The sequence below is a fragment of the Malaclemys terrapin genome, chromosome 1 (genome assembly GCF_027887155.1).
Source record: "Malaclemys terrapin pileata isolate rMalTer1 chromosome 1, rMalTer1.hap1, whole genome shotgun sequence".
NCBI classification, from domain to species: Eukaryota; Metazoa; Chordata; order Testudines; family Emydidae; genus Malaclemys; species Malaclemys terrapin.
In genome coordinates this window covers 306,604,273-306,628,763 of record NC_071505.1, presented here as the reverse complement: position 1 = coordinate 306,628,763, position 24,491 = coordinate 306,604,273, and the positions used below count along the sequence as shown (strand labels likewise).

General features: G+C 46.9%; 1 protein-coding gene across 2 annotated transcripts in view; it reads right to left on the bottom strand.

The window, feature by feature from the left end:
* Positions 1-24,491, bottom strand: part of SLC7A1 (solute carrier family 7 member 1) — a 70,003-nt gene that overhangs the window by 6,692 nt on the left and 38,820 nt on the right. Inside the window, exons 2-11 of one of the 2 annotated variants that reach the window (XM_054015374.1) lie at positions 22,636-23,033; positions 18,159-18,317; positions 14,624-14,798; positions 10,111-10,235; positions 7,879-8,101; positions 6,907-7,046; positions 5,890-5,992; positions 1,978-2,189; positions 1,520-1,686; positions 172-280 (exon numbers count right to left, since the gene is read on the bottom strand). In XM_054015374.1, the coding sequence (XP_053871349.1) occupies positions 172-280; positions 1,520-1,686; positions 1,978-2,189; positions 5,890-5,992; positions 6,907-7,046; positions 7,879-8,101; positions 10,111-10,235; positions 14,624-14,798; positions 18,159-18,317; positions 22,636-23,005 (1,783 nt within the window). In that variant the 5' untranslated portion in view covers positions 23,006-23,033. The remainder of the gene's footprint in view (positions 1-171; positions 281-1,519; positions 1,687-1,977; positions 2,190-5,889; positions 5,993-6,906; positions 7,047-7,878; positions 8,102-10,110; positions 10,236-14,623; positions 14,799-18,158; positions 18,318-22,635; positions 23,034-24,491) is intronic. The other variant, XM_054015373.1, reaches the window with a different exon arrangement.

The window sequence follows — 24,491 nt, the reverse complement described above, 5'->3', positions numbered from 1 at the left end:
CAGCTAATACTAATCTTGCTAATGCTTGATAGTGTAGTAATATCCAGCATTGCAACTAAAGTCAATGAGGCTAACTAAGGAAACCGGGAGGGCAGAATTTGGCCGTACACATTTAAAATAAGTTTGGGTTCTCAACCTCAAATGGCTAAAAAGACATATTTTTAAACTCACCCAAGAACATCCAGACAGCAAACCGTATCCAGGTCCCTTTATCCAGCTGCATCATGAGGTAAACATTCACAAAAATACTCAGAATAGGAAGTAAAGGCAAAAGAGGTACCTGAAAAGAAAGAGAGACCAGTGACGTCCGCAGGTCATAACACACAGACATGAATGTCCCTTGTAAGCAGGAAGCTGCCAAGCCTCATCTACCAGAGGCTCCTGGAGAAGTGATGAGTCTGTCAAAACACAGCTCTCCATTCTCCCAAGGTGAGGACACCATGAGCACCAGCCCTGTGTGCACAGAAAGCCCTTTGGCTTGGATTTTCCCTCCAGTTGCCACCACAAACTAATCATCTTCCTTCCAAAGCCCTTTCCACTATCCCGCTCTGATACTGTTAGCAGCATCGTCGTCATCCTTCCCTACCTGGGAGTCAGCTTTGATTCCTCGCTCTCTTTTTCACCTCACACCCAGGACCCCACCTAATCCTGCTCCTGCTTCTCCTACAATTCATCCCCCTCCTCTGTGGCCTCTCTCTCTACCCGCTCTCCTTATCCCAGTCCATCCAAAAAGCTGCTGCCAAAACCATCTCCTTTCACTGCTGCTCTGGCCACATCATTCTATTTCTAGACTCTCTGCAAAAGCTTCCTCTATTCCAGCCTCTCCTCTTCACCTCCTGGACTCTGCGCTCCCACTTACATTTCAGCCCTCCTCTCTTCCACTTCCCCCTCCTGCTTCCTCTGTTCTGCCCCAAGTATCACTCTTCTCACTCTCTCCTAACTTCACGCCTCCCTGTCCACAGGACAGCCTCACAGTTAAAATATGCAAAGCTCCGTCATTCTCTGCACCAAAAACCTGGCCATTCCATGGCACATTCCAGCTTCAGTGACCACCTGCTGCTTCCTTGCTGTACTGCACAGATTATTTGTTCTGTACTGAACCAGTTTGTGCCCACAGAACATAAGCCCTTCAGGATTTTGATCTGTGATTTGCTTGGCTCAGCATATGACAGAACGAAGTCTGTCTCCAGGGGCTCGCTTTTGGGAATCTGGGTTTAATGCTGGATCACAAGAGGAAAGTGAGTTTGGCGATCTCTGCCTAGCTCCCAGAGGACATCTCTCTACGTATTCGAGGGCTAGTGCTGTAACAACAGGAGTGCTCACAGTCAGGTTGGAGGTGCACTGGCAGAGTGGTGTGGGATGGCTTAGCCAGTGTTCCAGCCTGAACTGGACCCACTTCTAGCCAAGAAGATCAGCCCCTCTCTTTAATATGCACCAAAATTCTCTCTCTCTTTTTCCTCTCACACACGAGACAGCTCCCAAATAGCTCTTTGCCATTCCTTCCCCACAGGCCGCTTACCTTAAACGAGAGCTTGGTTTTGCTTTCAGGTTGTCGCCAAATAATTAAACCGACAACGAGGCAAAAGAGAAGGAGCACGGCAATCACGGCGATAGCCCACGCAGTCCCTTTTATCAGCAGCTCTTTGCCAAGCACAGTAAAGCTACAGCAGCTGACGATAAGTAAACCTGAGAACAAGACAGGCCAATGTTTATTGAATTGTGACTGAGAAAAACATTTGTAATTTCTGATTCAGCTTCTGCATGTTCAGCTTCACTGTTTGAGGGATTTATTTTTAAACCAATCATTTAATCCACGGTTTTCTATGTCTGTTGTGTTGCCTCAGGCAAGCGCTTGGGCTCTAAAACAGTTAATCAAACGTATACATTATCGTCTAAGATGCCAAGAAGCGTTCGAAGGAGCTTCCCTAGACTGGCAGCTGGCTCACTGCAAAAGAGATGCCAGCTCACGGCACTCACCTATGAGACAAGATGAGATGTTAACTACCAAACCAGAGAGTTTGGAGGGATCTGAGTTTTGGGGAAACAGAATGCCTTTTCGGGAATTATTCTCCTCCTCTTCAGGCAGAAACGGAGCCTGCGATTCACTGGTGCTCGCAGACTCGTTGGGGTCCGGCTCCTCCGTTGTTCTAGCCATCTGGTAGGCCAGGTTAGGTTGCTCTGGCTGGTACCTTGGAGAAGGAAAACAACACCAAAAGAGCACTGCGTTGGTAGAGGGTACAGTAAACGGTCATCCAGAATTAGTAGAAAGCTTGGTCGGACCTCTCCATGTGGTTATGGACACCTGTAAGGCTTCAGAAGACATGCTGTGGCCAAAATTTACTGAAATGGGAGCCACGTTGGCTACTTGTCTGGAGCCAAAGAGCGCCATCTGGTATGCACAGATGGAAGACACTGCACAGGGATTAGTTAACTGGAGGCTGGAGCACACAAATGGCGGATCGAGTATGGAAAACATACTGTAGGCAGCAACCCTGGATTTGGGTGGTGCATGGACTAGATGTCCTAATAGGTCCTTTCCCACACTCTTGTGTTACAGTCCCAGAATGCAATGCTCCATCCTTGAGCTGAGCAGAGGCTGCTCAGATCTAGATGAAGAACTGCATGTTGGGTCACATAGGGCCCAATTCTTGGGTATGGCTGAGCCATGCTCAGCAGAGGAACCAGGGGCGGGAGATAAAGGTGGCTTTTATGTCACCTTTGAATGTCCCCAAATCCCTTGGGCAGCTGGAGACCGGTTCACCCCCTTGAGCAATTTAGAACAGCCTCAGGGCAGTTCTGTCACACCAGCTTCTAACAGACCCACCCAGGGCCATCACCCTAGCACCAAAACACAGCACCTAAGCAGGGGGTTGTGACAGTAAGTAATGGATATGGCAGTAGGGAACTGGCTGGATCTTTTAATCATTCATTTCCAGACTTTCTAATGTTTGGGAGTTAATTTTGAAGGAACAGCTATTTAGGTCCGGAGGCGGGATAGCTGGACTAGGCAGCTGGCATGCTGTAGCTGCTATTTATTATACAAAACTTCATCATCTCACAGTTGCCTTGTCCCCCCCTCTATTTGCTGTATCTGCCTATTGTCTCAGGTCATATGCTAAGACTGTAAGCTGTCTGCAGCAGGGACTGTTTTTTTATTGCATGTGGCCAGTATCTAGTACAATGGGGCCTTGATGCCTGATCAGGTGCTACCACAACAGAAAGAAAAACTCCTCTAACGCTCGCTTTCACCCGTAACTCTCTTTTAACGAAGAGCCTTACTGTAGGTTTATACCACAAGCTTCAAGTAAAGGAACAGGCCATTTCAAAGGGCCCCTTTTAAATCTCTTTTGGCAGATGTATTTTCAATGAAGATGTGTGTGGAATTTTGCAGATGTGCAAACTCAGCAAGATTGCACCAGTCGTGAGAACCTCTCACAACTTATGCAGGAACTCAAATGCTGCAACATCAGGCAGCAAAGTGGGAAACTGAAGCTTTGCTGAACTCAGGCTTCCATTCTTCAGGCCTGCAAGCGGCTGTGGCTTACAACACTAGCTCTACCGGGATAAGCTGAGGCCTTGTGAGTGCAGAGCTGCATGCTAGATGAAATGCACAGCAGCTTGTAGCAGCAGACAAGGGAGTCATGTGCCCATCCAAGGGACTGGAAGGGAGCTGCTATTTTGCAGTTGCTACACAGGAGAGGAGATTGGGAAATAAAATGAAAACTCAGGGATGCCTGGGCAGGGGAAATCCAGCGAGAGGGCACAGGCAAAGAGAACACAGGGAGAGCCCAGGGTTTGTAACTGTGCCTCTATCTGGCATGTTACATCTTTCTATCTTTCGACGGTTGTGACTAATGGGAGCATCATAATGGCCTCAACTAGGCTTTGAATAAATGATAAATACTTTACAGTCACTTGGCACCTTTCAACTCCGAGCTTGTTACAAACATGAGGGGCGTGGAATTTATAATTGCTCTGTGGAGCAGGAAAATATTATAATCCCCCTGGCGAGCTGAGTAAACTGAGGCATGAAGCAGCTAGAGACTCAGATTTCAGACGTGCTGACCATGAGCTTTGGTCATTGGGAAGTGTGGGTGTTCAGCACTTCTTAAAAAAAAAAAAAAAGGCACTAAGGCCCCAATCCTGCAAACAGTTATGCACATGCTTAATTTTATCACTATTACTGTTCTTAGCTTTACTATTTACTTACAGTAGTAAAGTTCAGCACAGCGTAAGTGTTTGCAGGATCAGGGCGTTAGTGACTTGCCCAAGGTCACCCAGCCAGTCTGTGGCAGAGTCAGAAACAGAACCCAGGAGCCCTATGATCAGTTCTTGCTCTAATCATTAGACCACACGGCCCCTCTCCTCTCTTAGCAAGACTCCACTGACAGGCATCCCCGCACTGGCTTTTCCCCCCAGACCTCAACCTAACCAATAGCAGGGTTCCTGGGCATGCAGTGAGTCCTTGCACAAGGCAATGTGGCTTGAGACTGCTTTACCACTGGAGTTGATTCCTTGGTGGTTCACGTGGGGGGAGCTGTGACAGGGGAGCCTGGGTGCATCAGACATTTACAATTACTTAAAGTCTGGAATAGATGTTCAGTGACCCCTTTCATCCATGCAGGAAAAACAGCTGACATTTATTTAAACTGAGACCAAAAGGAAAAATCTCCATAAAAAAAAGCCTTATGATGAAATGACAGCCCTAGTCCTGCAGCATCCTCATCTTACCTCCTCCTTGGTGACAGTGGTGGGTGTTGCAAAAGTGGATGGGGGGGAAGGAAAAAAAGAGGCAGATAATCTTGCACATTGTACTTTACTGAGCACCTGCCCACTTGTCCCCCAAGGCTGGCTTAAGCCTCCACAGTCACCCTGTGCTTTCAGGCAGCTGAATGCCACTGGCTGCCTTGGGATCTCTTGGATATTATTAACAAACCAAACCAAACCCATGTGCCACATCTGGGGAGGAGAAAGAGCGAGGAGAGAGCAGCTTAAGGCATTGGGCATGAAAAGCCCCTTTGCTCTTTATTCTTTGCAAGGAGAATTAGGTCCAATTCCCTTTGCAAAGAAATAATACTACTAAAAAGAGAGAATGCAAAATCCAAGCCGTGCGCCTGGCCACCCAGAGCAGTTGGGGAGGGGAGGCACTTTGCAAAGGGGGTGGGAGGGATTTGGGTTGTAATTGCACCAATGACGTGCCTATTTAGTGCTTTGCGGGGAGAGCGAAGGAGGAGTGTGGGTACCTTTAGGACTTTGTATCACACCCCTTTTGAAGAGAGTTGTATCAATTCAGGGTTGCCAGCGCATTTTATTTTGTAGTGGCTGCTAATAAGAAAGGAAGATCTAGACAGCGAGTTTTGCAAGCCCACCCTGGACAAAAAAGAAAGCCATTATGGAAGGTCCAATCCAAGGTGTCAGACTGATTCTGTGTTGTGCAAATAATAACTGTCCGGTGGGGACAGGGGTGTGAGCCCCTGATCGGGGCTGCCCAGAGGAGGCAGATTACAAAGTAAATAAATACTGGGGCCATCCCATAGCACTACACTCCTGCTCAGCTTTGGGTGGGGCTGGATGCTAAATGGGTGGGCCGCAGCCCACCCAGGCCCACCCGTGGCTATGCCCCTGTCTTGTGTTGGCATGTGTGCTATGTTTGAGGATATTTTATGTTCCCAAGAGATGATTCTTCGTGCATGGTTCGAGGATATCATAAGAACATAACAATGGCCGTACTGGGTCAGACCAAAGGTCCATCTAGCCCAGTATCCTGTCTTCCAACAGTGGCCAATGCCAGGTGCCCCAGAGGGAATGAACAGAACAGGTAATCAAGTAATCCATTCCCTGTCGCTCATTCCCAGGCTCTGGCAAACAGTTTATCACATTAAGCCATACCTCAGTACCAATACGCAGGCTGCCACCAAGGAATAAGCCAGCAGGGTTCCGATGGACATAAGATCCACAAGATCTTTCAGGTCAAAAAGAAAGGCCATGGCAGCTGGGGAGTGTGGAAAACAGAAACTGATAAGCTTGCAGAAGAGTCATGTTATGGGAGTCAAATTCAATATAGTTGAAGCAAGACCATTGCTCTGTCTTCAGATCTGTACTGAGAGAAACCCCAAGGACACATTGGGCTTTGCAGTGTCTCTTGTGAGAGGAGAGATGTGACTCAGGTGTAATGAATACATACCAAACTCTTTATTGCTGCTGATGGACACAGACAGACCCTGTAATCCACTCTGGTGCCCACACTAACGCAGCCTAGAATGACTCTAAGAGCTTTGTTTGGTCTCTACAGCACTTCCCTCCCACCCTATACTCTGGCAATAAGAACCAGACCGTGGCAGGTTGGCCCTCTTCTAATCAGGCAGGGAACAGAATAGACCCAAAGGACATTCCAGGAGGAATTAGTCAAAGCTCAGGAACTTGTTAACAAATGCCTAAGGCCACAGGGCAGATACCTGACACAGTTACCTACCGTTATCTGCCAAGCTCCGGCTGCTAGGTAAAGGTTTTATACAGTGTCTGTCACCATGGTACGTAGGCATAGGCAAGTCTACAGCCACAGGGACCCTGGGTTGGGCTTGCCCACCTTCTGCACGAAGCTAATTTTTTTTTAAAACCATAGCAGCATTCTGGGACAGGCAGTGAGTGGAGTAAGGTGCTACTTGGCATGAGTAAGGAAGGCAGTAGTGGGTTCTGAGAGAGACCCCATGAGAAAGATCTATATCCACGAAAGATATTTTGTGTTTCCCTAGTCCTGTGCTATTCAGACTTTGGGAACCCAGAACTAAGCTCAGGAAGCCATGTTGTGGAAATAGAGAACACAATATGGAGGATTAGAGCTGAGTTGCTGTATTTTCCCCATAGTGGAGCATATTTTTGCTTTCTGTGCATTCATGCAACACTTACCTGCCACAGCCCCTGAAGTTGCCGTGGCTACTGCTGGGGTTTTGGTTCTCTTGCTGACCGTAGCCAAACATTTAAACAGCAGTCCGTCTTCTGCCATAGCATAAATTACTCTAGGCATCGGAAACATGGAGCCAAGAAGGCTAAGGAGAGAAAAAGGCATTATCTACTAGTACAGTTCTCATACCACACATGGACTGAAGACAGAAAAATGGAAGTGCGTTAATCGCAGCCCAGTAGTGGAATGGCTTTAGTTAACAAAGCTTCAATTCCAAGGTCTTCCCCAAGTGCTGCCCCCACTACACAGACATACTACTCATGCTGGGAACAAGGCTCCAGATGTGCAAATTTGGATACCTAAAGCTAGGCATTTAGGTCCCAGATCCTTAAAAGGTCCTTAGGCACTTAACTCTCATTGATTTCAACGAGCACTAGGTGCCTAGGACCTTGGAGGATCTGTGCCCTACATCCAGATTTCGGCTCCTACATGGAAGTGCCCTGATTTTCAGAGGTGCAGAACACCCAAAAACTGCACTGGTTCCATGGAGCTGTTCCCACTTCCATCTGCTCTGTCTGAGTCAGTTGTGTCTTGTTTCCCCAGGGCTACTGGTAAAAGAATGTTTCTTTTTTATGTATTCAAGACACACACAATTTCAGACGGTCCTTAAGATGGAGGTTTCCTGAGTCACAAATCGGAGCTTCCAGCTCTGAAACCTAATTCTAAGAATTCGTTTGAACCTTTTGACACAGGGTGAAATCCTGGCCCCACTGAAGTCAGTGGGCCTCAGATCTGACCCAGAAGGCCTGAATCCTCTGGCACTTACCCCAGCATAGATCCAGAATAACCTCACTGGAGTGGAGTTACACCAGCGTAAGGGACATAGGACTAAGGTCCTTAGCTTGTAACACACAGAAAGAGGAGGCAATGGAAATACAAATCTGCACTGAGAAGGGTACAAGAGAACAGCATCTCACCTAGCAGAAAGGGCACAAAGTGAACCAACGGCCACTGCATAGTTGGCACCCTCCCAGCCCACGTACTGGAATGCATTGGGTAAAGGACTGTTTGGATCAAGCAAGTAGTAGGGCATCATGAGCGTGAGTGCAGCTGACACGCCAAAGTAAGCGACGAAGCAGATCAGGAGCGAGGCGACGATGCCAATGGGAATCGCTTTCTGAGGGTTTTTCACTTCTTCGCCTAGAACAAAGACAGTTAAGTTACAGCCACAGACAACAAAAAGACTAATTCAACGAGACTCCAGGCGAGGTGGGGCTTTCAAAGGAGCCTGGGAGAGTAAGGTCGCCAGCTCCTAGCGACAGTCAAGAGGAGCCAGGCCTGCCATTTATGTCCCTGGAGATCTCCCTCATAATCACGGCCTTAAAGGGGACTGCCACCACTTCGTGTGACAAGTTTTGGAGTTGAATGTTTGAGAAGAATCATTATCACTACAATTCAGAGAGCCAGCATTCGTTCCAAAATAGGGCAAAGTGCTTCACCCCGATACGGTTGCTCTCATCTTTAATTCACAGGGGCATCGGGCTCTCTGAATCAGGTTAATCTCTGGAGTAAGTTCAGTGAGTTCAGAGAAGACTTTGGCCCTAGGTGCCCCAGCATGTCAAAGGGAATGGAAGGTGCTCTGCTCCTATCGGGAAGCACTTGAGCTAATTGGAAAAATGGACCCAAAAAAATCTCTGTGGAAACTATCAGTCACTTTCCTTCCACAGGATTCCAAAGAGGGGGACTGGATTTTCATGTATTCAAAATTTTCTGTGAAAATGTATCCATTTGGGTTTTGACTCGTCATAGATTCATAAAGTCCAAGGCCAGAAGGGCCCACTGTGATCATCTCCTGTATAGCACAGGCCATAGAACTTCCCCAGAATAATTCCTAGAGCAGATCTGTTAGGAAAACATCCCAGCTTGATTTAAAAAATCGCCAATGATGGAGAATCCACCATGATCCTTGGCTGGTTGTTCCATGATGAATTACCCTTACTGTTAAAAATGTAGGCCTTATTTCTAGTCTGAATTTGTCTAGCTTCAACTTCCAGCCATTGGAACATGTTCTACCTTTCTCTGCTAGATTGAAGAGACCATTATTAAACATTTGTTCCCCAGGTAGGTACCTACAGACTGTGATAAAATCACTCCTTAACCTTCCCTTTATTAAGCTAAATAGACTAAGCTCCTGGAATCTAATAATATAAGGCAGGGTTTCTAATCCTTTAATCATTCTCATGGCTCTTCTCTGAACCCCCTCTAATTTATCACCATCCTGCTTTTGTCCATCCTTTCTCCTCTCTCACCCCCATCCCAGTTTCTTGTATTCATTTTACTCCGGGAGAAATAAAGACGAGAAAACTCCCCAAAACCTACGTTTCCATATTATGAAACTGAAAACTTTGAAAACAAATGTTTTGCCAAAATTTCTAATTTTGAAAAAAGGCCATTTTTCTAGCCACCCCTCCTCCCAACCTCCCCCTCCAACCTCCCCTCCCCCACAAAAAAACCATTAAAACCTGTGACTAGTCAGCTCTCTTGAGCACCTTGTAGATCAGGATCCATGAGGCCAAGAGACTGCCTCAAGATCATACAAGACGACCATATCAGAGCTGGGAACAGAGCCCTGTCTCTTGACTCCCAATCCTGTACTTAGCCCAAGATCATTTCTCCCCACTGCCCCACACTTCAGCATAGCGCACTGCTGCATTTCCTGGTTTCAGCTAGGACTCAGTGCAGTGGAAGCCTATTCTTGAAATTTCCCAAACCAACATAAAATGGGAAGTCCTGGAATCTCAGAAGAATAAAGAATGGATGGGCAACCATCTGGATGTGCTGTTCAGTGAATGAAATCAGAAATATTATTTATTTGCATTGTAGTAGCAACTAGAGGTTCCCAGTCAGGATCAGGGACTCAATGTGCTAGCAACTGTACAAATCTAGAATAAAAGATGTTCCCTGTCTCAGAGTGTACAACGCAAGTCTTAAATTTAGAAACAACAGGCGGGAGAAGAAGGATGGATGGGTGACCCTAAAACTGAAAAGATGAAGTGATTCCATAAGACAGCTAGTGCACGGCATGATTTCCTGATTCAGCTGAGAAGAGGTTTGAGTTATTTGTAAATTGTGTCATGTGACGTGACTGAGGGCAACCAAGCTCATAATGGGAAACAAGTGTTCTTTCACAATGAGAGCTTTCTGCTTACCTGTGGTGGCAATACAGTCAAATCCTACGAAGGCGTAAAAGCATGTGGCTGCCCCTGAGAGGACTCCATTGAATCCAAAGGGCATAAACCCCCCAACACCATGCTTCAGATCTACCTGTGTTTGACTGAAAAGAACAAGAGATCAGGAGAGATTCTGCCTCGGTACAGACACCTATCTGAAGTGCATTCCTGCAGTCTGTAACAGAATCCACCCTAACTGGAGCTGGAGGGAGAGTGCTTTCAGGTACACATGGTCAACAGACTTATAGAGGAGACGATGGCATGTGCTACAGCTTACACTACATAGAGATTTGAGTCAGCCTGTGACCGGCTAGGGAACACTTTGAACACTCAGCATTTAAGGCTTGCTCAGATCGTCCATTGTTTTCTAGGGTTTATTAACATGGCTGAGGTGGGAGGAGGAGGGGAGAGGAAAGACTGAACTTAGTCTCCTAACATCTCAACCTGGCAAAAAAGTTTAAATTTATTTAATTCTGAAAATGGTGAATGGATACAAATGCTCATAGGAAGTTTACCCACTTTCAGGTCCTCCGTTGAGCTTCTATTTTAAACAAAAGTTTATTTTAAATAACTCTGGCCAAAATATGGCCTCATCAGATTTTAATGTTCAAATATTACATCTCCTGCTTACTACTGTAAGGATTTTTAGGTAGGCCCTAAATCCTGAAAAGACTTAAACCCGTGCTGCACTCTGAGCAGTCCCATTGTAGTAAACAGGGCTACTCTCAGCAGGTGAGTTAAGCACGTGCATAGATTGCAAGCGATCAGGGCCCAAAGAAGGTGGCTACAAATGCAATCAGGTCAAGAGGAAACCTTTCGTTTTATCAGGTAATTTCGGGTATGTCTACACTGAAGCAAGGAGTGAGCCTCCCTGCTCAGGCAAACCAGCTTGTGTTAGCAGGGCTCATGCTAGTGCGCCAAAAATAGCGGCGTGGACATTGTGGCACCAGTGGAGGCCTGAGCTCCGACCCATCCTGAAATCCGGAGGCTAGCTCAAGCCTCTCCTCTGCCATAACATCCACACAGCTACTTTCAGTCTGACAGGTCAAGCCCCACCAGCACTAGGGAGAAAAGGGGAAATCTTAGATCTCTGTAGAAAAAACCCCTCCTGCCCCAGTGGAATTTTTAAAAATAATTTTACCAATTTTCAAAATGTGACTAAAATGCATTCAATTTCTGTGGGCAGGGAGAAGTGCAAAATACCATGTAACCTCGGTTAACACTAGCCACTAATATGGCAGCTAAATGAAACTCCACTCACAGTCTGTTCCTCTAAGGTGCACACCTGCGCGGCCGCACACGAGGCCATCAAAGGCCATGCAGCAGCCGCACACGTACGCACACAGCTGAGTGGGGAGAATGTGGAGGGTTGGGGCAGTGGGGTGAGGTAATGAGGGCTCGGGGGAGCTTGGGGCATGCAGGGCTTGGGAGGAGGGGAAGATACCTCAATCCCGTGGCCCCAGTTCCGGTCAGGGCTGCAGCAGGGATGGGAGAGGCGCGCCTCTCCCCGGCAGCAGGGATGAATGAGGCGCCTCTTTCCCAGCCCCAACTCTGGCCAGGGCTGCGGCGGGTACGAGAGAGGTGCCTCTCTCCCCTGGACCCAGCCCCAGGGCTGCAGCAGCCGGAGAGAGACGCCTCTCCCAAGGCTGGGGAGGGGAGAGACGTGTGTCTCTCTCTCTATCACACACACACACACACACACACACACACACACACACACACACACACACACACACACACAGTGTGTGTCTCTCTCACACACACACTCTGTGTCAGACACATACACACTGTCTCTGTCTAACATACACACACACACACACACTCTTTCACACTCACCTCCCAACATATTTGTGTTGTTGTTGTTGTTGTTACTTCTTGATACTTCCTGCAATGCACATATATTCTTTGTAATTTTATTCTTTCAAAGTGCTACTTTATTTTTTTGACTGGTCTATGCATTTCATTATTTTTATTTCTCTCTTACGCTTAAATTAATTCTTTGAATAGTGAGTTCTAAAATACCTAACCTGTCCTGGCTGGAGTAATTATCCCTATGGTAACTTTTTAAAAAATATATATATCTACATAGGTTTTTGGTTTCTACTGGTGGCGCACATCCACACATTAGCTTGATATTGGTGCACATAACAAAATTCATTCCGCACATGGGTGAAAAAATTAGAGGGAACATTGCTCACAGTAGCTTTATACCTGTTCATGAGTGTGCTCACACTGGCCTCCAGTTTTGCTTGTGTAAATAATTGTGGGCACAACTTTGCGCCTATAATTAAGGCATTAATAAAAATTAAATTAGGGCCATTAAATAATCTAAGCCCTGGATTTGTCAATTCAGTCAGCTATATAAACAGCTAAGTCCTCTAAGTTTGGAAGCCCCATTACATGTGAAAATAATTTAGACAGTCGAATGTTGATGTTTCTGGAGATGCAGCTAAACTAGGCACAAACCCCAGCTCCCCTGGCACATGTCACCAAAATGCAATTCTAATGGGTGAAAAAGCTGTAACTAAAGTGAATAATTATCACGACATGCAGGGCAATGCTGGTGCTGAGTCATGTTGTGTCCTCTTGTACAGAGGGAATTATTTACCAGAGAATAAATCCACTATGGGCTGAATCCTGAAAACCAAATGAGGCCCATAAAAGGCCCTACATGCATCTGAATCAAATGGTCGCAGTGCAGAGGGGTGGGCAGGATGTGGGGAGCCCAGGCCAGGGGCCTGCACCACTCCAGCTTGCTGTAGAACTATGCTTTTTGGGATTTCCCTGCACCCAGGCACAAGGGGCTTAGGTAGCAAGCCAGGACTGGTAGAGCCATTAGATCCACCAGCCAAACAAGCCCAGGGAGGACATGCAGTAGCAGCCTCAGAGCAGCTCTGCTGCATTCCACAGCCTGAGGGAAGAATTCCTGCCTCCACAATCCCTGCCAACCTCTTCACTGCTGAGCTGCCTGACTCAGGCCTGGGCCAGAGAAAAAGATTTGCAGTATCATAACTGGATTTCTGATTTGCACACAGCAATGCACCCAGATAATCTGGGATTTACATTTTAACTGAGGTGCTTAGGGCAGATTTCAAAGGTATTTACGTATTGAAGATTCAGATAGGTACCTACTGGGATGCAATAGCATCCAAGCAGGTTAGGTGCTTAACTGCATTGAAATTAATGGAAGGTAGGTGCCAAATCTGCTTGGGCACTTTTGAAAATCTCACTGGGTGCCTACTAGCCTACTGGGCCATTGACTTCAATAGGTTTGCCTTAGTACTAATGGACCTCATGCCTTGGCCCACTCCCAGAAGTTTCTTTACATCCAAAATTACTATAAGCAGGTGCCTGTGTATTCACTTCTAAACGGGTCCACTATGACTACTACTTTCATTGTGTTAATTCACATTGCTGATAAACTGACTTGTCTCCACCCTGAATTAACAAGTGATGTAATGACAGCTGACACTTCTGTGCAGCACTGCTACCTGGGACTATCTCTCCAGATGCTAATCTGCTTTTTTCCCCCAGCGTTAAGAGCTGTTCTGAGAAGAGCTGCTTGCACTTTGTGGTTAAACAGTATAATCCATACATTTTTGCAGCAGTTAATTGCATTTGCTGTGTATCCCTTTTTTATTAGTCAGGTTTTTTTCTTTTTGCACAGCAAGGGCCGGATCCTGAACCTGTATAACTAAGCGAAGGCCCATTAACTCCCATATGGAAATAAACCACGTGAGGATTTGGCCCAAAATTGTTTCTTTCTTTTCCTGTCCTTTATCTAAATGCAGATTCATAAAATGGAAGCTTTCAACAGCAGCAGAGCCCTGGCCGGAAATAACTGCGCAAATTCCAGAAGAGGCAAGAACCAAGTGGGTGATCAGTCCCAGGTTTAGGAGAAGAGAGGGATAACTTGACAGCGCTGAAGTGTGCACAGCGATGACAGTGTTACTAGAAGTGGAATGAGCCATTAGCTTCACAGAAAATCTCCTAGTACATTTACTGGTTTAAATGACTCAAGCTGGACAACGACTATTTAAATGCCTTCCAGCACTGTATATATGCCCAAACCATGGTGGAAAACAACTATAAAACATTTCACTGCTCAAATGATTTCAGAAACGGTAGGATTCATCCAATTTAAACACTTAGGAGATGTTGTTACAGAAATAGAACCCAACCTTAAATTCCTTATTCAGAGCCAGAATGTGTCCACGTCCCTCTCACCCTCTTAGCAATGAGATCCTCACAGGGGTTTTCTCCTGTGGTTTTTAATCACAGGTGATCTAATCCCAAGTGTCTAGTCAACCTAACCTCATGCAGAGCTCCCACTGACATTCATGGGATTTCTGCTTGAGTGCAGACCGAGTGACCACTTGGCAAAGCCTTGGAATTTGGCCCATAATGACGATGCGTGAATCTCTGAGTGGTCCCTGAAAATGGATCGACTTGAATAAGCAAATGTGAGAAGAGAAGAAATGCTGTGACGTACTTGTCTCTACATGAAGCATTGGTCGTGTTATAGATGTCGTCGATGGTGAGATGCCAGTTTTTGACTGATCCCTTCACAAAGCCTGACACCATAACGAAGCCAAGGACGAGAACGTTGATGCAGGTGAATATTTTGTTTACCAAGGCAGATTCTTTCACTCCGCAAGTTAAAAGCCCTGGAAAAATTACAAAAAACAATCAGACATTCCTTCAACAACAGTACATGGCCCAGACGCAGCAGAGCAAAGGGAAGCCCTGACTTTTTGTGCATGTCTTTCTCACTGCATTATTGTGCTAATAAAATACCATTTAAGTGGTCTCTCTACACTGGAAAGCTGCTAGGTTGAGTAAAATTCTAATACAAAAAGATAGGGTCCAACCCTGCAAACCTTCTTTTCATGAAAACAGTCTTATTAAAGTCAATAGGACTGAGCCCTTGGTAAATACAAACTCCATCCAGAGACCACAGATCAGATTAGCTCTAGGCCTTGGAGAAAGCATCATTGGTGATTTTTGTGAAGTACCTCATTGTGGTCATGCAGGCCCTGGCTAAAGCACAGAAGTCACCAGTACCAGCCATCTTCAACAGTTCCTTGGGAAGATGGGCAGGTATCATGCCAGTGCAGGAATCAGACACAGCAGGTCAGTTACCTGACACTTAAATTGAACGAATCATAAGAACAAAAGAATGGCCCTACTGGGTTAGACCAAAGGTCCATCTAGCCCAGTATCCTGTCTTCCAACAGGTGTCAGTGCCAGGTGCCCCAGAGGGAATGAACAGAACAGGTAATCATCAAGTGATCCACCCCTGTCGCTCATTCCCAGCTTCTGGCAAACAGAGGCTAGGGACACCATCCCTGCCCATCCTGGCTAATAGCCATTGATGGGCCTATCCTCCATGAATTTATCTAGTTCTTTTTTGAACCCTGTTATGGTCTTGGCCTTCACAACATCCTCTGGCGAGGAGTTCCACAGGTTGACTGTGCACTGTGTGAATACTTCCTTTTATTTGTTTTAAACCTGCTGCCTATTAATTTCATTTGGTGACCCCTAGTTCCTGTGTTATAAATCACAGAGGAAAAAGTCATGGGGAAAATCCTGACCCCACTGTAGCCAAGGGGATTTCTGGCATTGACTTCGCTGTGAGCAAGATTTCAGCCCATTTCTTTAAAAACTTTCATCTTAATGAATAGCATATTTTTAAAAGTGCCAGCAATAACAACAATGAGTCAGCACTCTGCATTTAGAATAACAGATTTTGTTTCTCTTTTTCAATCTTTAGCTAATAACTAGCATTCCTACTCCCTTGCTTGCTGTTTAAGAAAGAGGTTACCTGTGTAACCAAAATCTAACATGTAGTCTTAGTGATAAACATCAAAATGAAGTGTAAGCAGTGCTTAATTTCTAATGAAAGAGGCGCTGAGGGTCAAGCAATTTTTTTTACATTCATCACTGATGCAGCAAACCGAGAGGTGCTGGGGCTCTGAACTGCCAAGCCTAGAGGTGCCAGGGCTCAGCCCAGGCAAGCCCTGGCACAAATTAAGCACTGGGTGTGTGTGGGGGGGGGGACGGGGGAACACTGTGATGGGACCAGGATTTGGCCAACAGAGAGTTTATTTCACTCACAGATGTGGAGTTCATAGATTATATGGTGAGAAGGGACTGTTGTGATTGTCTAGTCTGACCTCCTATACAACAAAGGCCCAAGTTTGTATTTTTGAAACAAGGAAATAAGCAATGAAATAGGCGGTGGACACAGCAGCAGATCTAGATAAAGCAGGGTGGGCAACCAGAAAATAAGAAATCAGGCACCAAAAAGTAGGTGATTCTCAAGAGCTGAGACAGGCATAAACTTCAGGACATATATACAGTGGCAGAGCTAACAGAAGTGGGGGCGGGGACACCACAGGCTTTAGGTGCATGTGTGGCACCTTTCTCACAGGGCTGGAGTGAGAGTCTGCTGTGCACTCACCTGGCAGCAGCAGCTGGGCCCAGCTCCCTGCTCCAGGCATTGTGACACGAAGCACAGGGTCGCAGTACCACGTGACCTTGTGTGCCATGTCACAACACCACTCACTCAAATTTGACCCGGCTGCCTCTCTGTCGTGCTGGGCCAAACCTGAATGTTGCAGTGAGCTCGTGCGCCAGGTCGCAACGTCAGGAGCGAGGAGCCCGTCCCAGCCCGGGAGCCACCACTGCTGCGTAGTGTGGAGTGGGCTTGCTCTCCAGCCTGCCACCAATGACCCAGTTGCAAAACCTAGCTCTGCCAATGCTTATATGTGGAAATAAAGCTGCTTATTCAGAAGCTTGCTGCAGCTGCAAAGGTTTAGCCTTTTTGCAAAATGTTCAAAATCTGAAGAGGTTTCCCATGCAGTAGAAAAAAGTTGCTGACGCAGTTTTACTCTCAAATAGCAGTGGGTGACACTCTACAGATAAAGAAATTTACGTAAGCACATACGTTTGACTACTGATCCAAATCAAACCCAAATGGAACCTCCGGGGCCAAATTCTGATCAGTCAGACCACTTTACATCTGGAGCCACTCCATTACATCTAGATTAACTGAGTACAGAATCTTCCCTCACATCTGCTAACTCGGAGCTCAGCACTTCAAGGCCTGTACATGTGGGGTTCTGATGGATTTCAACGGGAGTTCTACACTCATCAAAGGGCTTGCAAAAACAGGGCCTACGGCTGGGAACCTCATAAGAACATGGTTCCTTGTGAGAGTTCTGACACTTCCTGCTTCTGATCAGGCCTAAAGTATTGCAAGAAGAGCCTCTGTTGTGGTATCATGGTATCTCCTACCGGCTAGGAAGCATACGGGTGCAGGAAAATGATTTTCTTTTAATTAATATGACATTTGACAAAGTTTTGAAAGGTTCAGTGTGATATTTGGGTGAAAGTTCAGCTGGGTTTTCATTTTAATTCCTGCTCTTGTACAAAATACTCCTTGCATTCCAATCAAAAACCGAAGACATGTTTTGGATGTTATGGAAAGAGAGAAACCAGCTTATTTTTCATGCAGAATTATTTCTCTTGAGTCCTGCAATCACTGCTGCAAATTGAAGTCCACATATTTTAAAATAAACAGTCATGCACCAGGGTGTTACTTAGTTCCGTCCTTTCCCCCCACATTTTCCTGGCCAGTGTGCTATATAAACTGGCAGATCATCAGAGTGGGAGTTAGAGTAATAGAACAGAGTCCCTCTGCAATAGTTTTAAAAAAAAGCCCTCCATACCTGTCTCAGGGTAACAAATCTCCCTGTCTTACTCTACATGGTATAAAGATTGATTGTTTCACCAGTGTTCCTGTAAACACCTTGAATGCTCCCCTAATGAAAGAGCTTGCAAACAGGATGTGCAGAGTTTGAACTCCAGAGCTGCTAAATAGGTCAATCCGACACTTTGGGCAAACAAAAGAGCCTTTAATAAATTGTCCAAAATAAATGAGGGTTTTTGCTCGTTCACCAAAAGCAAACAATGAAATTACAGAAAAGTAAGTATCATCTCAGCAACCTTCCCAAAGGTTTTACCTGTTAAGATGAAGATGATGAGAACAGAGAAGATATCTGGATATTCTGCTAGCACCCCCGGAGCGTTCATGGTCATGTGCTCTTGGCAGAAGCGCTCAATGTGCTTGCCTATGAGTTCATCAAACGTCGCACTCCATGCTCTGGCCACGCTTGATGTTCCTACCAGAAAACAGGAAGGAAACACAGCACTTTTCATGACTAGAAAATATTTCTAAATGAGCAGCACTACTTATTGCTGCATGACAGCAACAGGGATCAGCCCAAGAAGGGTGCAGCTGACCCCTGCTATTCAGTTAGCAGGGGCGAATAGTGAACCCTTGCCTATGGGTACACTTGGAGGTTCAGCTTCTCTACAAACCCAAATCTCAGGAGACAACCCCTCTCGCAGAAGTCCTAGCCTAGCAATTGCTTACCCTCCCCCCAGCAGCCTTCATGCCCCGAGGATCCCTTGTGAGGAAACCGCTTTCCACACTGGAGTAAACCACTTACTTCAAAGGTGTTCCACTAGTGTAAATGCTGGTGTGAGAGGAGAAAGAAGCCCTAAGACGGGAAAAGGGGGATGAGCAGGTTAACAGGAAAAGCAAATCACAGGAGTGTATAAGATATACTGGGCCTCCTCCTTTTACATCACAGTGTTATTCCCAATGCTGTACATCCCTCCCGTGAGCAGGAACAGCTCCCACTGACTGAATGGGAGTTGAAGGAAAATGCAAACTGGTCCCTGCTTTGTGATTCAAACCTGGGGTTACAGGGAGATAAATTCTGCTCAGTCACACTGCTGAAAATCCAGAGTGACTCTACTGATTCCAGCTGACTCACTGTGAGAGTGGGAGCCAGGTCAGTCCTTAACAGAGAGCAAAGCAGGACCCATGTATTTCAAACCCAATTCTTGAGCTACTCAACCACCCCACAGCTTGAAGTATTGCCTAGGAAATAGAAGCTATCATATAAGAGAAATCCTGCAGTGCGGGGTAAATCCATGTTCAAGTTCTACAGCAGGGACAGAAAAATACCGCACTGAAAGATAAATGCTGAAATGCAGCTCGCAAATTCGGACAAGATGTAAATAACTTTGGAGCTTTTGAAGATTAAAAATTAAAAATTCCCCCAATCCAGGGCAGGTGAAGAGCTGCCCGTCCCTAGGCAGCTCTTATGACGGCCCGGCTCCAGCTTCCAGCCTGGCCAGGGCCTCAGAGGGAAGAGGAGGAGCAGCGGTCGGGGGCAGGGTGTCCCACTTTTGACTTTTGAAAAGGTGGTCACCCTACAAGGCAGTGGCCAGTCTTTGCTCTGTCCCCAAACAGATCCACCAGCAGGACAAACCTGGCATGAGGAGGAAAGTCAGAAGAGGCTACGCTCTGTAATGCACTGTAGTAAGTTACTTCTTCCCCAAGAGCAAGGAGGAAGGAAGGAAGGAGTCACAATTGTTGTCCTGGACTCCCCCTGGGATGCACCTGCTATGCACACACATGCATATTTGGGATTTAGAACTCTGGATCAAACAAGTTTGTAGTAATATTTGAGCAAGATATTTTTTCCCCCAACAGTTTTATCAGGGAAATAGTTGAGCTGTCTATATTTAAGGGTATTCTACCTGAATGTTACTTTAACACAGTCCTCTGGTAACAGTTTAGTTTAATTTTAAGATGATACAAATATTATTGTTTTTATTATGCCACCTTAAAATAAATCACACCAAATAGCCATTTATAAAAAGGTTAGGGTGTAGTATGAAAGCCATAAGGAGAAGAACAAAGGTCTCAGAAATGCCAATCTAAGCCCAGATCCTATGATTAACTTTGCTCAAGTGAATGTGTTTGCAGGATCAGGACCATGCGACCCTATCTAGGCCAAAATCCCCCTGACAGCTTCTCCTTTATTGGTTCTCTCATACCATGGTGATAATGGCCATATAAGTACAGTATCTAGATAAACGAGAACTGCTGGACTACAGAAGTCTTCTATTTATTGCTCCAATTAAACCCTGGAGCAGGCCTGCACAACACGCGGCCCGTGGGCCGCATGCGGCCCATGTGGGCCCACTGTGTGGCCCGCGAGCAAGCGGTGGGGGGCGGTTTCCGGGTTCACCCCCTGCCCAGGGGGCCCGACCTCACAGCCCCACGCGCCGCGCTCTGACTGCCCTGACAGTCAGAAGCGCGGCTGCCGGGGACGGGGGGGGGGCGGGGGGGAGGGGCAACCTCAGCCCTGCGCACCGCACTCTGACCGCCCTGACAGTCAGAAGCGCGGCTGCCGGGTTCGCCCCCTGCCGGGGCGGGGGGGGCCTGACCTCCCCCACCCCTGGGCAGGGGGCGAACCCAGCAGCCGCACTTCTGATGTCAGGGCGGTCAGAGCGCGACGCGCAGGGCTGTGAGTTCGCCCCCCCCCCCCCCCCCCGCACACGCATCTCCGTCTCCCGCTCCTCTTGCCTGGCGTCCAGCGTCACTTCTGGGGCTGCTGAGGCGGGAAGCGCTGGGCACGAGGCAGAGCTGGTAAGTCTGAGCGAGGGGAGAGGCACCCGGCCTGGGCTCGAGCCGCAGCTCACGGGGGCTGGGGTCAGGGGGATGTCCAGCTCAGAGGCTCGGAGCTGAGGTCAGGGCTGGGGGGGGGGGGGGGGGGGTGGGATGGAGTCAGGGGGGTGTCTGGCTCAGAGGGGCTGGGCTCGGAGCTGGGGGTCAGGGCTACTGGGGGATGGGGTCGGGGGATGCTTAGCTCAGAGGGGCTGGGCTCGGAGCTAGGGGTCAGGGCTGGGGGGGGGGGCTGGGGTCAGGGGGTGTCAGGCTCAGAGGGGCTGGCGGTCAGGGGGGTGTCCAGCTCAGAGGGGCTGGACTCGGAGCTGGGGGTCAGGGCTGCTGGGGGATGGGGTCAGGGGCTGCTCAGCTCACAGGGGCTGGGCTCAGAGCTAGGGGTCAGGGCTGCAGGGGGATGGGGTCGGGGGGGTGTCTGGCTCAGAGGGGCTGTGCTCAGAGCTGGGGGTCAGGGCTGCTGGGGGATGGGGTCGAGGGGTGCTTCGCTCAGAGGGCCTGGGCTCGGAGCTAGGGGTCAGGGCTGGGGGGGGGTTGGGGAGGACAGGGTTCGGCGGGGCTGGGTGGGGGACAGGGTTCGTCGGGGCTGGGAGGCGCTGGGCGGGGGGGGGGAGGGGCCTGTTTCAGCACGGCCGGGGGGTTTCAGCCCTCAGCTATTTTCTTTGGAGTAATATGGCCCTCGCTGCTTTACGAGTTGTGCAGGTCTGCCCTGGAGGATGCATCTCTAAGAGGTAATTAACATTTTTCTGTAGAACAAAACACCTTGAGAGGAACCTATTTTGGAAATCTGGAAGTGTGTGTGGGGGGGAAGGGGGATCAGTTTGTTTGGAGTTTTTTTAAACTACATGTTATCCCCTTCCTGACATCAACCCAATTCATAAAAGAATATCAGAACACTAACTTCTGGGCATCTTACCTGGCACTGTCTCATTTCATATACAAAATCTAGAATGTAAAGAGGTTTCATGTAATATACAGAATGGAATCAATACTAGCCAAGACAAGCAGCACATATGTCACCAAGCAAGTCTTTATCTGATCTCTGCCAGGCACTCTGGGAATCAATCTCAGTTTTAATAGTAATATTCCCATAAAGTGTAATTTAAAACCCCCCTTTAATAATTTAATAGAAAATTGTTTGTCATTGTAGCTAGTGGAGTTCTTCCCTTAACTGGCGTATGGTGGTTTCAGCCAGAGCTCTGGCGTCATGACAAGTGGCACCATAATACACTTGAAGTGTTTGATGACTTGATTAAATGGACGAATCTTTAATTAACCAAAACGGTTTCTTTATAAACCTCAGAAGTGTGAACTGAGTTGTCCACTTACTCAGGGCCTGAGCCAAAGTCCATTGTAGTCAATCGGAGATTTTCCATAGAATTCAAGGGGCTCTGGATTGGGCACTGGACTGAAATCAGCGGAAGTTAGGCACCTAAATATCTGTGAAGATCTGAGTGCTGCAACCCACACCGGGCCCAATCCTGCACCCATTAAAGTCAATGCAAAATACCTACTGATTTCAATGGAAGCAGGACTGGGTCCTTAATCAGCAAATGCTATAGATGCTGAAGCAGTGAGAAACTGCCCCCCCCCCCCCCCCCCGCCAGCTGAACACCAGATTTTTCTTCCATAGCAGAAGGAAAAATCCTGATTCCTGGTAGACAGCTAGCAGGGCCTCACGCCAATATTGCATGAATCTGTTTAAACTAAAGGAAGCAGACGTGGCAACCTGGCACTGATCCAAACTGTTAACCTATAATATTTACCTAGTTCATAGGATGACTGAATTTCCGGAAAGAGCTCTGAAATGCTCAGCTCTGGAGGCTGCTGTAGGTGCAAGGTATTCTGTAGTTTCTATTTTTATAACAATCTGACTGTGCAAGTGAAAGTTAGTATACAAATCAGACAGGCATTCTGGATGAATGCTACAGTATTTCTGTATGCCCCTCAGTACTTACCAATCACATAAGAAAGAATTAAATTCCAACCAGTGATGAATGCCAACAGCTCACCCACAGTCACATAGCTATAGAGATAAGCAGACCCAGTCTTTGGAACTCTAGCACCAAATTCTGCATAACAAAGTCCAGCCAATACAGAAGCCAATGCGGCAATCAAGAAAGAGATAACAATTGCAGGTCCCGCGTTTTCTCGTGCCACTGCTCCAGCCAGTATATAGACACCCGCACCAAGTGTGCTACCTACACCAAGAGCTACCAAGTCAAAAGTGTTGAGGCATCGTGACAGCTTGCTCTCTTCTCTGGTCCAGTTCACAACTTTCCGGCGAAGCAGCTTCTTTCCAAAATTGAGAAGGCCATGACAACCCATCCTTTTGTGGAGACCTGTAAGAAAGATGCTGCATAATTAATTAAACCAGCAGTAACTCAGGAAACATCATCTCTGCATAGTAATACCACACTGCTCTTGTATTTAAAGAACAAAACCTTTCCACTTTACACCTTTTGACTCTTCAAACTGGCTGCCTGGGTCTTCAGAGTTTTATCTCCTTACTGCACAGTCAAATCACTCCTGCTCATAGAACAACATGTACATATAAAATACTAAATAAAATGTACAATAAGGCCATGTGAAATTTACACTTCAGACGTTCGGTAATACACAGTGATATAACACTTACTGAAAAATGCATATTATGAAACTGAACTCATTGTACCAGCTACGAAATCTATAATATCGACCCAGGTAACAGAGACATTAGCTGAAGGAACAAACAAATTCATTTTTCAGAAGACACTAACCAAATACCTTGGCTTAACCCCGTGATATAAATCAATGGCTCTTACTCAGTAAAAATCATTATTGTAACTGCAGGAAAAAAGTTTAGGATTTCATACATCCCACTGTTTAGGAAAATATCTAAGTCAACGCTAACAGTAAAGCCTTTCATGAGCTACACAAATTCAAACAAGCAGCAAGGCAAATCTTAGAAAAATCTCATTTGCTGAACTGTCGGCGTTCCAAAGCACACAGAGTGAGGAAAGTATTTTTTCCCTTCATATAGAAGGTAGAACTCTTTACATAATGGTATTAGCATGTCAACAACCACTGACAATTCTTTGAGTTAGGACCACATGCAAGTATACATCTGTTAGATTTGTCTTCAGACAGATGTCCGTTCACTCCCAAAAAGCAAAAGTACCATAGAACTATACACTTCAAATTGGTACAGTAACTCCTCACTTAACGTTGTAGTTATGTTCCTGAAAAATGCGACTTTAAGTGAAACAATGTTAAGCAAATCCAATTTCCCCATAAGAATTAATGTAAATAGGGAGGTTAGGTTCCAGGGAAATTTTTTACGTGGCTGAGCCCTCAAGGGTTAACACATTGTTGTTAATGTAGCCTCACGCTCTACAAGGCAGCAGGAATGGAGGGAGGAGACACAACAGACGCATGGCAGTGGCTGCAAACATTCCCTGCCGAAACTGAGGAAACTAAACATGATGAACTGAACCCATGCTATCCCACTGTAGCACACCACTCCCTCCACTTTCCAAAGTGCTGCGGGGTGCATGTGTGTGTGAGACAGAGACACACAGTGTGTGTGTGTGTGTGTGTGTGTGTAACACACATTTCCCCTTTAAGTACGCTGACCCCACTCTAAGTACACTGCCTTCTTAAGTAGATCAGCAAGTTGAGACAGCAACTGCTCCCAGCAAGCTTCCTCCATCCTGAGCCCTGTCGAGTCCCCCACACCTCTGTTCTGTGGAGATGGGGTACAGGAGCAGGGGGGGGCAGGAGTGGGGGTGAGGGGGGCACCCTGACATTAGCACCCCTCTTCCCCCCACCCCCT